Below are 14,497 nucleotides of genomic sequence, written 5' to 3'. Positions count from 1 at the left end.
TTCAAAAACAAAACAAGGCTAGTTCATACTTCATTTGTTCATAAACAAGGCCGACTTCTTCATAAAAAACACCAGCAGCTAGAAAATATAAAATGCAAAACAAAAACTACAAAGTGCAAAAGAAAGCAGTAAGCAATAGTAGACCGACAGGCATCGCAAGACGCCAAGTCTAGTTTCATATGAAACTTGAGAGAATAAGCATGCATGCGGTAAGTAATTTAGAAATAGATTTGTATTAAAAAAATTAAAATTTAAAGTCACTAATAGATAATTAGGGGGTTATCGGTTTAACGTTTATCTAAGTAATCAACTTTATGACTTTTCTGAAATAAATATCTTCGCACAAATCATAGTCAAACATATAATCATTTGACTTTTGCAGCATTTTCTTTTAAATGCAACATACAAAAGTCAACTGGTCATTCCCAATCATAAACAGCTTGTTTGCTACTCCACAAAAATAGTCTTTCCCACTAACTACGTAACACTAGCCTTTGCTCTCTCAGCTGGAAAATAGAGCTTCTTATTTGAATCATTTCAAGAATCAATCAAACAACACAAAACTTTAACTTTTTTGGGTCTGGAGTTTTGATTTTTCCAGTTAAGAAATCCAAATGCGAGATGAGGAAATTAGTTAAAAGGGGTCTTTATAAAAATGAATAGAGGTATATGATCCTCATATGACCCTCTATATACATGAGCGATTCTGATATAACACTGAGACAATCTGTTATATTTTGTAGAGGGTCATTTAATCAATCGGAGATCCTACAAGAATTGGTGCAGCAATTGTAATAGGTGTTCTTGTGGGTTGTGCCTTTGCGTTCTTTTATCCCTATGGTTTCTTTTCTCTTGATCATTCACCAACTCAAACTCGCCCTTTATTTAAATATAATGTTCGTAAGTTACTCTGCACTTTTATAATATTTTAAATTATCAATTATTGTGGTTTATAGTGCTTTTTACGCAGTTTTTAAATATGTAAATTATATTTCAAAAACTTATAGATTCCATGTCCAAATTAACAGTCAAACTTAAAAACTTTGACTCTCAAAATGTGGATGGTGCCACTTAAATTGAGAAAAGGAGTACTTATTTTACATCAAATGCTTATTTTTATCTCCTTTTTCTTGCTGAGGTGGGAGATGGGATGCAGAGTTACAATGGGGTTGGAATTTTTTTACCTTTTGGTCATACTTTAGAGAAAATTAATTTGTTAAGAGACAGATTATTGAGTATTGTAGTGAAATTGGCCTGAGTAGAGTGGATATAGAAGATGCATATTATTGAATATAACTAGTTTAGGGTTGAGGCCTAGTTGATTGATTTTTCGCTCTTTGATATGTGATTCAGGAGTTGCTAGTTTAATAGCTGAGTGTTGTCACCAAAATCTCCTAAATTCATTTTTCTTTCTCAAAAAAGAATTGAGGAGATTTTGGTGACAATACTGTCCTCCGTATGACATGGAGGTCATGGTTTCGAGATATGAAATCAATCACTAATGCTTGTGTCAGGATAGGCTGCTTACATTACACCCGTTGAAGTACGGCCCTTCCCTGGGCCCTGTGTGAATGTGGGATGATTGGTGCACCAGACTACCCTTTACTAAGTTACAAGGTTGACTTCTTTAATGGCCTCTCTTCCGGTTTCGTTTAACAAGATTGACTTAGACGTTTGTTTTAGGTTTTTGAATTATGTCTTCTCTCTTTTTCTTGGTGAAATGGAGGTTTTAAAATTATACTTAAAGTTGTATTCGTTTTCTTTTGGTATGGGTAACTTCTGTGGTTATCTGAATGCAGTCCCGTTGGCATCTTTCTGAAAGATGGGGTATTTTGGCACTAAGTAATATTGTATGCTAGCTACAACTGTAAGACTTAAGAAGAACACTCCATTATGGCATCTTTTCTACATGTAACATTTGGTATAATGATCAAAATGTCATTTGATCAGTGTTGAAGTCTTCTACACGTACCTTAATCTTTGATATTTAATTCACAGGTAGAGTCATGGCCATATGAATCCACGAAGTGGATAAACATGTTAATGAGATCATACATTAGGAAGTCGTCGGAGAAGAATGCAGAGTTGCACAAGCAGGTAAAAGAGCTATATGAAAAGCTTGAGATAGCCGAGCAGGGAAAAGATTGTGCACAGGAGCAACTTGTACTGTTGAGTGAACCTAAAAAAGCTGCACCATTTGGCAACCTTCCTGTCCTGCACGACGAATCTGTGAACCCGGGACTAGCTAAGATATTGGCAGAGGTTGCAGTTGAGAAAGAGGTAATAGTTGTACTTGCCAATTCAAATGTGAAATCCATGCTGGAAATCTGGTTCACCAACATAAAAAGGGTGGGCATCCCCAATTATCTGGTCGTTGCATTGGATGACACTATCCTGGATTTCTGTAAGGGAAACGGAGTCCATGTTTACAAGAGAGACCCTGATGACACTGTTGATTTTATTGGCAAAACTGGAAGTAACCAAGCCGTGTCAGGATTAAAGTTCCGTATTTTAAGAGAATTCTTGCGGCTTGGTTACAACGTCCTTGTTTCTGATGTCGACATTGTGTATCTGCAAGATCCTTTTGATCATTGATTCCGGGATTCAGATGTGGAGGCCATGTCCGATGGTCACAACAATATGACAGCTTATGGTTACAACGACGTTTCTGATGAACCTGATATGGGTTGGGGTCGATACGCTCATACAATGAGGATATGGGCTTATAATTCTGGTTTCTTTTATATCCGTCCAACCTTCCTGCAATTGAGCTCTTGGATCGTGTTGCTGACAGGCTCACTCGAGAGCCAAATTCGTGGGACCAGGCGGTTTTCAATGAAGAGTTAGTCTTTCCATCGCGTCCTGGATATATTGGGCTATATGCTTCTCGGAGAACAATGGATTTCTATCTGTTCATGAATAGCAAGGTTCTATTCAAAACAGTACGAAGGAATTCGAATTTGAAGAAGTTGAAGTTGTAGTTCATATAAACTACCATCCAGATAAGTTTTACAGAATGAAAGCAGTTGTTGAGTACTATGTTAATGGCAAGCAAAATGCTCTTGATGATTTCCCAGATGGTTCTGACTGGTAACTACTTTGAAATGGACTGTTGATTTCTGTTTCTTGGTGTTTTTTTTTTTTAAAATGACAATGGTGTCTGGCGCAGCTTGCGCGCATTTAAACTATTCCACCAGGTAACTGCTACTGTTCTCTTTTGACACAGGTAAGTCTCAGCCTTCAGCTGATTCTACCTTTTGGATACATGTGTAATATCAATGTGTAATATCAAAGTTTCTGCCTTCGCCACACAATTCGATGAACAATAATGTAGGGATTGTTAAATGAATAATACATGGACTGTTATGTAGAGATTGTCTAATTTAAGGGAGTTTTTGTTTTTAGATGCTCCTATTCCACGATGTATTTATGCCACATTTTATTCCTTACAAAGTAACACATTGATTCCTATGCATGCAAGTTATTCCGGAATTAGTAATAGTACAACCTTTGGTGACTGATTTCACCGAAGTTCATAACTTATGGAGTTTTGTATGGTCATATAGAGATTAAGCTGGACCCTAGTATTTTTTGGTAATCAATGGAAGTGGGACCCACATATAAATTAGGTTATACATATGCACTTACAATTACAGATACAAAAAGAGCAATCGAAGCACTAAGATGTAAACTATTACAGAGTTTTAAAAGGAGACTAAATTGTGTTATATATACTTAAAACTAAAACACCCCTAATTAACTCACTCTTAAACCAGGTTATACAAACTGAGAGGACAAAGAATAACATGAAATCTCACTTAAAATAAATTTTCCTTGTGTTTCTTGAGTCATTTGAGCGTATATATATGTCCACCGGGCATTTAATGGTTAACATTAATTACCAAAAATATGCACTAAAGCTGATTGCATCGAAGTGTTAATGAAAAACCAAAAATCACATGCAAATTAAACTTTGAGGAATAGACATGAAAACTATGAAAGAGAGATACATTTAGCTAGATTGAAATTAAAACTCCATTGTTTCACAAGAGATGACCAAAATTAATTCATGTTAGATGGATAAATGCGACATAGTTCAAAATCATCAAAAGCATATCACAAATTACATCTTATTAATGTTACGTTCAACTCAAACTATGCATTTATTTTCCACACTAAATCCATACCTATTGCTAAAAAAAAAGGTACCATTGTACTGATTTAAAATCCTGAATCCGCCTCTATCTATTTTGCAATAGTAACAGAATCGCCTTGAGAAGTCGGAGTTTTAGGATCCATATTCACATTATCACCATCACCATCTTGACCTTCAACATTGTTGTTATTATTTGGAAGCTTAAAAAATAGGTAAAAATGAGAGCCATCTTTTACCCCATACTCTACAAGAGGGATTTCATCACCATTCAACATGATAGAATCACCACCAGTGTTCAACATTAGGATCAAACGATTTTCAGGAAGCTTTTCTTGATTGCTTATTTCTCTTTTCAAATCCGCAACAGTCGTGTCTTTGGCTACTTGAATGTGAAACAAAGTACCTGTTAATATTTCTATCACCAAATTCATTTTCTTTTATTTCGTTTAAGAGTATGGTATGAGAATGATTAAAAGAGAGAGACTTGGAAGAGAGAAGGGCAGATTACACAGAGATTGCATTGTTGAAGGAGTCTGTTAGCAAAGGTAGTTGTGAGAGTTAGGAGTCATGCAAGTTCAAAATTAGGGGATGTTAAATTAATTGAAATTTTATATTTGTTTACGTAATTTAAATAAGTCACCTGCTTATATAATACTATTACTTGTTAGTTACCATTTTAAATAGGTCAATAATAAATGTTATATTTTACTCCCTCCGGTTCAAAATAAGTGTTCGCTTAGCCTTTTTAATTTTCACACCCTTTCAGAAAATAGTAACTCATACAAAAAAATAAGTATTTTGACTAAAATACCCTTAATTAATAAAACTCATGCTTATTTATTGCCTTGAGTAAGAGCCCGTTTGGATTTACTTATAAGTTGCTTATAAGCTGTTTTAAGCTTTTTTGAGTGTTTGGCTGGCCAGCTTAAAGTCATTTTGTGCTTAAAATAAGCTCAAAAAAATAATTGGGCCCATTTAACTTAGCTTATCTAAAGCAGCTTATAAGCTGAAAACAGTTTATAAGCCAAAAAAAATAAGTTAGACTACCCCAATTTTTTTTTTTAGCTTATAAGCTATTTGCAGCTTATAGCCCATCCAAACAGGCTCTAAATATGAGCAAATCTGAAAAATAAAGTTAACTCCTTCTTGATTATGTGGACACTTATTTTGAACTAAAATAAAAAGGCTAAGTAGACACTTATTTTAAATTAGAGGGAGTACAAATATTTATCTGTAATTACTTGTAACTCATTTGATTGAGTATTTTTTTTTTACATTACCGATGCATATATTAAAATTAAAGGTTCTAATCCAAACCTTTAATTTTTTTTGGGGTGGGGGGGGGGGGGGGGGGGGGCACATGACTATATACTCTTTCTGTCCAATTTATGTGACACATTTCAAATTTGGAATGCCAAATTTCTTAATTCTGATCGTGAATACGGACATAAAATATTATAGTTATTTAAACAAAATTTATATACTTGCAAACTACATCAGAAGAACTACAAGTCACAATGATTAACAATTAAAATATTCAAAAGACATAAAAAAATCACGGTTAAAAAAAAAACAAAAAACTTGTTTGGCTCTTGAAATGGAAGGTGCCACATAAATTGAGACGAATAGAGTAATAAGAAAATATATTGAGAGTTAAGGGAGGTTTTTCACTAGAGAGCTTTCGGATCAGAGGTGGAGTTACGACGCGCAAGAGAGTTAGTAGATGTTAAATCTCCTTAAATTCTTTATGTATTTACTTCTTTGTGTGTGAATGATCCATCGCACAATTAATTATTTTTTATTCATTTATTTAATTTAGATTTTATTTATCACAATATTTGATATTCAGTATAACATTTTATCGACTATAAACAATTTTTTTTGCATAACGCATCTAGTGATGGCATAACAAAGAATATCACACTTCCGAAAAATTATAAAATTACTATAAAAGAGAATGTGTTCTGAGAGCGAAATAGTGTCACTATTAATATTTTTATTTAACTTTCATTTTCTTTAATTTTGCTAAAAGTTTGCGTTGAGAGTGAGAGATCAAAAAAGAAAGAGACCTTTAAAAGAAGAAACAATTTCACAGGGATTGCATTCTGGGGAGTCTGACAATCGCCATAACCTACAAATGTGGTCCTCCAATGGAAGAGACAGACAGGCGTAACCAGGGGCGGAGGCCAAAAATTACATTGTTTATACATGGTTAAAATTATTTTATACGTATATATAGTAGACTTTAACCCCTTTGGCTTCTTCGTGTATTTACTTTTTCATATTTTGAACCCCTAGTGAAATTCCTTGTTCTGCCACGGGGCGTAACCCCTCAAACAAAGGATCAGTCCATCCATAAGACAGACAAATACCTCAACCATTTGAGTTAGCATGATATACAAGGTGGTATAAGCACACCAGGTTGTTGTCCAGCAACAAATCTACGATCTCATGTGTGTTTCACCAAGAACTCTTTATTTTGTCTTACTAATTCGGCTAAGTTGTTCACCACATCAATCAATGGGAACGATAAATATGAAAGTAGCTTCGAAAATGAAAATTCCAGCCATTTTTTGCATTCAGCGTCATGAATAATCCGAATAGCATCTTGGAGACGTTGCTATTGCGGACCAACAACTGATAAAATTTAATAGGGTAGAAAAAAAAATATTGACCATCTTTTCTATTTTGGAGTCTGCCCAAAAAGGCATTGTTCGCCATATCATTGTATATCTGGACGAAAAACAAACACAAAAATCCCAAGGCATGAGAGATACGTAGTTATGGGAGGTGAGACTTGAGAGAAGTCTGTTTGCATTTGCATTGCCTAAGAAATAAGTAGTTATGAGGGTGAGAGTTGTGCGAATTCAAAATTCAAGAAGATATAGAATTTTAAGTTCTTTGACAGTATCATTTTAAATAGGTAAGACAACTTTTTTTCATGTGATTTAGATTTAACTCTGTGTTAATTTACTGGCTTTAATCATCATATTTTCATATTCAACTTTTAAATTCTCAAAGAGGAGGCAGGGCTGTGATTTATTTTCAAGTGTGTAGTTAAATCAAGTTTGTTATTTTGAAAAGGGAGATGATATGTACCCTCTTGGTGTATATCCACATTTAATTCTTTTGTAAATTTAACATAACGTTGTTTTTCATTTAACAAAGTTTAAGCTGGTTTTTAACCATCTCTTTCTACATGAGTAATTTTAACGTTTCCCTCTTTGACTCAATGATTAAAATACAATTAGTTACTTACTTGCATTTTAGTATAACACTACGAATATTATTTAATGAAACCAAATAATCTTCCTTTTTCTTGATTTATTATTTGGTTTCGAAATTTAAAGAGGAAGATGGAAACAAATAACATGGATAAGTAATGTGATACAATTTTCTCCGACTAAAATGTCTAAAGTCATTTATTTAATCAAAGAAAAAGTTTTTGACTCTTCAAAAAGTAACGAATAATGTTCTTTTAGGAATGAAGAGACATAAGATAAAACTATAAAACGATGATCAAGCTAATATATTATCCTTAATTAATTATGTTATATCCATGATAAGTCCAAAAAGGGAATTTCCCTCAGTGTAATTTAATTAAATTGGGTTCAGTAAGTTATTTAACCTAATTTTATGTTGCCATATCTACGGAGTTGCTACGAGTATTCTTCTAGGTCAATTTGACCAAATAGTATAAAAAATAAACTTATATTGCCAGTGTATAAAATTAAACTGATAAATTTTTGAGAGCATTTTCATTATGACATCATTGCAGTAGTATTTGAACTCTACACGGTACATGCAAACAAAATGCTGATCATTTTTTTAGCTTTACTACTCAAGCTATATAGATAGATATTTACTCTTTTTCTTTCACAAGATTCTTTCAAATAAGATTTGAATGAAACACATTTGTTTAATACATGGTCATCCAAGGGGAGTGTTGTCGATGAATAATATTGCGGTATAATATCTTGATATTATTTGGTAGCATATTTGTAGGGAGATAATTACCATATATTGGTTAGTTTCCTTGTTTCACTAGGATCTTAGTTTCCTTGTTTTACTAGGATCTTAGTTTCCTTGTTTCACTAGGGTTCAAGATTGTATCCTATATATATATATTCTCTCTTGGTGAACGAATGGACAAGTCAAGATTGTATAGTTTCTACATGGTATCAGAGCCACACAGTTTTTTTCTTCTCTTCATCGTAAATTTCCATGGCCGGTGACGCCGTACCTCCTCCACCACCACCCAAAATTGAGTCTAATTCTCCCTATTTTCTCGGTCCTCAAGACTGACCCGGGGACTATATCACAAAATCTTCTTCCTGTCGAGTTATTAGAACCCTAGAATTGGATTCCTTTCAATTCACAAATCTGAAATCTCTCTACCAAATTCAATTCACTTGTTTCCAATGGCGTCTTCCAGAGATGCAGACCCAAGTTTGGGTTACCTGACCCGTAAAGAAACTGAGGTAAAGCTCCCTAGACCGACACGTGTCAAGAACAAAACCCCTGCACCTATCCAAATAACCGCCGAACAAATCCTGCGCGAAGCACGTGAACGTCAAGAATCAGAAATCCGACCACCTAAACAGAAAATAACTGACCCGAGGACTGTATCACGCCTACTCGTTTCAAGGGCGACAATTTTGATGAATGGGCAGCCGACATACAAACGGCGTTGGAGGCACGACGTAAATTTGAGTTCTAGGACGACACTATCACTGAACCGCAACGTCCTTGTACAAAGTCCGATTGGACTGCAATTAACGCAATGTTAATCTCTTGGATCACAAATACCATTGATGCTGATGTCAAATCTTCCTTGTCAAAATTTAGGGAGGTAAAACCCTTTTGGGATCACCTTAAAAGGAGGTTCGCGCAGACTAATGGACCACGAGTTCAACAGCTTCGGTCTTCCCTGGCTAAATGTGAATAGACGAAAACCATGTCAGTGTCCGTATATTACGGAAAATTACATGCTCTATGGCAAGAATTGGATCATCATGAGCCCCTGATTTCTTGTACTTGTTGCTCCGTCACACGTTTCAATATCTTCACAATTGGCAGACATTTTTGTAACACCCCGCATCTTGGAACTGAGTTTAAGCTCATATCATTAGAGTTCTAGTGGAAACACTGAAGGTTTGAACGTTTTGCGAAAATGGTTGATAGGCCTACTTCGGGCAGCGATAACTCCTTGATCGGTTTGAAATTTGGGAAAGTACCCTCAATGAAAGTTGTAGTATGTAGAAATACCTTTCTAACGATATAAGGACCAACCCAATCAGAGATCGGAGGAAGGAGATATGATCGTCTCAATATGGCTAATAGTAAGGCACTTGAAATCCTATAGAATCGGCTAAGTTTTCGATACGTCTGCCTTCCAGTCAACTTTCGTGAAAATCCGTTTGGAATTTGGGAAAACTTCCTTGATGAAAGTTGTATTCCTTTGAAATATATTTCCAACGGTATATTATGAGGGTCAAACGGACATCTGTGCAAAGAGTTATGCCCATTTTACTGAAGCCTGTTCGCTGGAAATTCTGCTTGCGTTACGGTGACGTTACGGGCCGTAACACGTGTTACGGGACCGTAACAGTGAACCGTAATGTCCCAAAAATTTCCAGAACCTCACTGGAAATTTTCACTAAGGTACGGTCCCAAGTTACTGTCCGTCCTTCGTGTTACGGGACCGTAACATGGGGCGTATTTTGGTCCGTAAGTACGTTTCGGGTCACCTGACTTCGAGAGGACATAACCCTATCATAAATTGGGAATTTTGGAAAACCCAAAGAATGAAAGTTGTAGATAATTGAAATACCTTTCCAACCTTAGGTCGTGGGTCCACAGGTGACATCGGGATAAGGAGATATGGACGTTTTAAGATAGAAAGGTCCCAACCCGATTTCAAGTCGGGTCAAACCCATTTTCCCTTGGTATTTAAGGGAAATGCTCAACCCTAGCAGCCCCATTTCCTCATATTTTCAGATTTTAGAGAGAGAGAGAGGGAGAGAGAGGATGGTTAGAGAGAGAAAGTAGAGAATCAACCAAGTTGAAGGCCCCGAATCCCGAGGCTCGTGAAGGATAAAGTGTAGTACAAGTTGTTGCCGTCATTCTAAGCTAAAAATCGAACTTGGGGATGTTGATTTCGTGGTGACTGTTATACCCCATTTTAACCGGGTTAGAGCGGAGTACAACATATTGAAGATTCCTATATTGCTTTATTTTAAGGAGTCGCCACCTAATTAATTTAACGGTGAATTAGGACACCTAGATATTAACTAAGGTAAATCTAGCTAAACCTCCGTTAATAGTCTGCTTAATCAGTATGATTCTAGGTAAGGGTTCTATATTATCCTAAAGGGAAGGGGTTAGGCATCCTTTAGAATCCGTTAACTACGGTTGTCCGGCCAAACTTAGGTTAATTAATTAAGATGAAAATTCATATAAAAAAAAAGGGACTTTGAATGTCATTTTAAATAAAACTCATAAATATAACTAAGGCTTTAAATCAAATGCAATTTAACAATAAAACTTATAAAAAGATGGTTTGCATAAAAGAGGATTTTAGATGCTATTTAAACAAGGCTTAAAATGTTGCTAAGACTTTATATGAAATATAATAAATGCATTTTAAGATAAAACTTGTAGGAAATATAACAATTTTTGCCTGTAAATAATAGCTTTCAAGAAAGAGATTTAGCAATTTTGAACTTTCTGCGAATGTAGCAATGTAGAAAATCTAAGCTTATAAATAGAATTCAAAGGGAAGTGAATTTGCTTATTAATTATGCTTAGTTAAAAATATGCATGATTGATTCAAACTTGAAGAGTTATCTATAAAATATAGTTGAATTTATACTTGCATATTAGTGACGTTTTTGAAACATCTATAATGAAAACATGATTCCCTTTACTTAAAATATATAGTCATGCCATTTTGCAAATCAATTATCCCAAATAAAATGAAGCATGAAAAGAATAGTATTAACTTATGAAATTAATTGTTAGTATTCCTTAAACTAACTACCCATCACTAAAACTAACCTCCTAATTTATTAGGATTTATCTAAACTAAGAAAACAAAACAAACAAAGAGTTAGTTGCATAATACAAATTAAATGCATAAATAAATAAAGGGGGAAATAATTCAGATGGATTCAGCCCATTTTTTTGTAAGAAAGGGGCTGCTGCAATCGGACATGGGCTCAGCCCATTTTGAGGGATGACTGATCTGCTACTGTTGGGCCGGCCCAGCAGTGTTCTTTTTTTTTTAATTTATGATTCTGGGCTGCTGTTGGGCTGGACACGGAGAAGAATAATTCACGTTGGGCCTTAGCCCAAACCGAGCGCGGAAGGAGACGAGTCTCTCGGACTCGTATGCGGTGGTCATGCATAAAAACGAAAGAAAAGGATTAGTATATAATCAACAAATGAGGTTAAATATATAAAAGTAAACATCGAAAACTGATCAGTAGACTGTATATATTGGGTATATTTGGGTTTACTTCGTATATATACACAGTTCAGTCGCTATGTATTTATGACATAAAAGAAAAACAGGGGCAACATCCAAACGTGGATAATAATAGCAATATGATATTTGTTGTACACAAAACAACTGTAAAGTTCGGATAGATACGATAGCACATAATGCTCAGGGTATACCTGGTATACTTGGAAGTATACTGCACCACAGAAAATCAAATAGGGAAGAGACAAAAAACAAAGCTTGGAATTTTAACTTACACAGAGAAAGGGAAAGATTTTTGACCAAATATTTTCAAAGGTTAACTTCACGACTTCAGTTTGGAGAATCCTTGAGTTTATATATTTTATACTAATTTGGGAAAAGTAGACATACACTCTAAGCAAATGCTAACAACCAGAGTTGCGGCTATTAATATCAAATGAATCAGAGATGAGCTAACAATTTCAGGCAAACATAGAAATCGATTGGCAAGAAAAAAAAAAAAAAAAAAAGCTCTTGCACTAAATCTTCACACCAGCTTATCGAAACAGCCTGAAAAATGAGACCAGTTCATTTGTGCTAAATCTTGCTCTTAAAAGGGGTTTGAGTTAAAGAAAAGAGGCAGACTTAAAACTCTAGAAAAGAGGAAGACATGTTTCGAAAGTCATCTAAAATTTAAGACCAATTCAGGATCAAATCAAATGCTTGAATTTAACATGACTTAGGAAAACTTTTACTCTTTTAAAAGCAAGCAATCTTTGGAAGGGAAAGATACATATTGGACTAACTAGTTGACGTCAGGGACATAGGTTTGATAAGAACGACAGCAAGATTATACACTAACAAATGAAAGATCAGAGTCTAAACTCTCCCCTCATTAAGGAGCCAGATTGGAAACTACCACCATTAGTTATTTAAAATGGGCATTCAACTGCCCCTTAATAAGATGAACATGTATCTATGACCACAACACATTTGGACATAAATTTTGTAATGACCTAGATTCATACGAATATACTTGATCATGGAAACTGAATCAATAACCAAGATCATGCTTGTCTAAGAGTATTTTTTAAGCTATGATAGCATATAAGACATTATCAAGAACAGAGGCAAACTAAGGGAATAAATACATACTACTAGGTAGACAGTTCCAAGCCACATACAGGTAAGTTATCAAAAAGCAATGATGCTTCTTATTGCTGAATGAGAACTATTCGATCCATTACTATGGACTTTCAACAAAATATTCAATCTCACAGTTATATTATTTTCAGAGGGAAGGCTAAGAGAAACTAAAAGGTATGTGTATTTCATTTATACAAAGGCCTGAACATTCAGTGTACTCACATGAACTACATACGAACACAATCATGTTAATAAGACTAAAATTATCTGATGTTGAGTTAAAGCATGAATAGACAGATTCAACTAGCTAACAGCCTGGAAATTAAGTCACATCGAAACATGAACATTCAAACGTTTTAACTACTAAAATGAAAAAACAAACTAAACTGACATGTTTGAATCATGAGATAATAAATCTAAATACCACAGGGCCAACAACAAACGTAAAAATAGAGAGAAGGGATGAAGGATTACCTTCTTCGGGTGCGGCGAAGCGAGGCGAAGGTTTCGATCTAACCTCGAACACTTCAAATATACTTCGAAATACTAAAATCCCGAATTTTATACACCCCTGAACCCAAACAGATGTCAAGGGAAGAACAGAACACAGCGATATGGATTTTGACTCGATATCGAACAATACAACGAAAAAGAATTAATATTATCTATGGGGAATTCCTGCGATTTTCCGAATTTGAAACCTAATTTCTAGGGGGTTTTTGCGGCTGAAACAAGTTGTTCTTGGGATTTCACCAATCAATAAGAAAAAACGGTTCTAGGGGGATTTCATGAATCGAAAGACCTCGTTCTTGGGGGGTTCTCCCTGATCCGAAAAAATCCTCCCTTAACATGGATGATGAAACCAATATTTATAGACTAATTTTCGTTTGAATTTGAGAGGAGCGGGGACAAGAAGGAGTGGAGTGGCAGAGGAGCGTGGGGGGGACAAGGTGTGGTGTGGTGACAGAGCGTGGGTGTAGCAGAGGGGTGGTGTCAGAGTGTCGGAGAAGGGTGCGAAACGTGGGGGTAACGTGGGTGTGACAGAGATGTTGGGTGTGAGAGGTGAAGTGGAAGTCATGTGGTGAATGGGGGTGTTGATGACGTCGGCGGCGATGGGTGGAGACGGCAGAGGTGGGGGACAGGTGAGTGGAGTGGCGACGGAGTGGATTAGCGGAGGTGGTGGTGCGGAGGTTGGAGGCGGTGATGGACGAGGATGGTGGAGACGAAGGTGTGGTGGCGATGGGGAGGTGGAGAAGACGGCGGAGATGAAGAGGAAAGAGGGGAAGGGATGGTGGTGTAGAGGTGACGATGGAGGCGGAGAAGAGGCGATGATGAAAAATGAGAGGAAACCTAAAAGGTTTCCCCCTTTTTGGACGAAATGGGTCGGACCCAGTCCATAAATGGACTGGGTCAAATATTTTAGACCGGGTATTAAGAGAATGGACTAGTGAATTGAACCATGGACTAGTCTAAAATTTAAGATAAGCGATATGGGTTAATCAAAAAAATATTAGGAGTTAATCGGACCTTGATTTGGGGTCCGGTAAGTCAAAAATGCGGACCGAGTGCAAGAAATAATTTGGCTTCTAAATTTGAATAAAAGACCTATTTTGATTAGCGATGTACCAAGGGTGCTAGAATATCACTTGGTACGAAAATATGCAATTGTAAAAGGCCCGGATAATAAAAATTTATGTTGTTGCAATGACCGTGTAATAATGTTTCAGCAA

General features: G+C 35.8%; 1 protein-coding gene and 1 pseudogene across 1 annotated transcript; one reads left to right on the top strand and one right to left on the bottom strand.

Annotated features, from left to right (window-relative positions):
* Positions 1-758: 758 nt before the first annotated feature.
* LOC132601877 (arabinosyltransferase RRA3-like) lies at positions 759-3,428 on the top strand (annotated as a pseudogene).
* Positions 3,429-4,106: 678 nt separating this feature from the next.
* LOC132602560 (uncharacterized) lies at positions 4,107-4,637 on the bottom strand. Its single transcript, XM_060315382.1, has one exon. It carries the CDS (start codon positions 4,585-4,587, stop codon positions 4,246-4,248), a length of 342 nt encoding a protein of 113 aa, XP_060171365.1. The 5' UTR covers positions 4,588-4,637; the 3' UTR covers positions 4,107-4,245.
* Positions 4,638-14,497: the final 9,860 nt, after the last annotated feature.

This window comes from Lycium barbarum, chromosome 7 (genome assembly GCF_019175385.1).
Source record: "Lycium barbarum isolate Lr01 chromosome 7, ASM1917538v2, whole genome shotgun sequence".
NCBI lineage: Eukaryota > Viridiplantae > Streptophyta > Magnoliopsida > Solanales > Solanaceae > Lycium > Lycium barbarum.
Note: the sequence above shows the minus strand (reverse complement) of the source record. Positions and strands in the feature narration are given on the sequence as shown.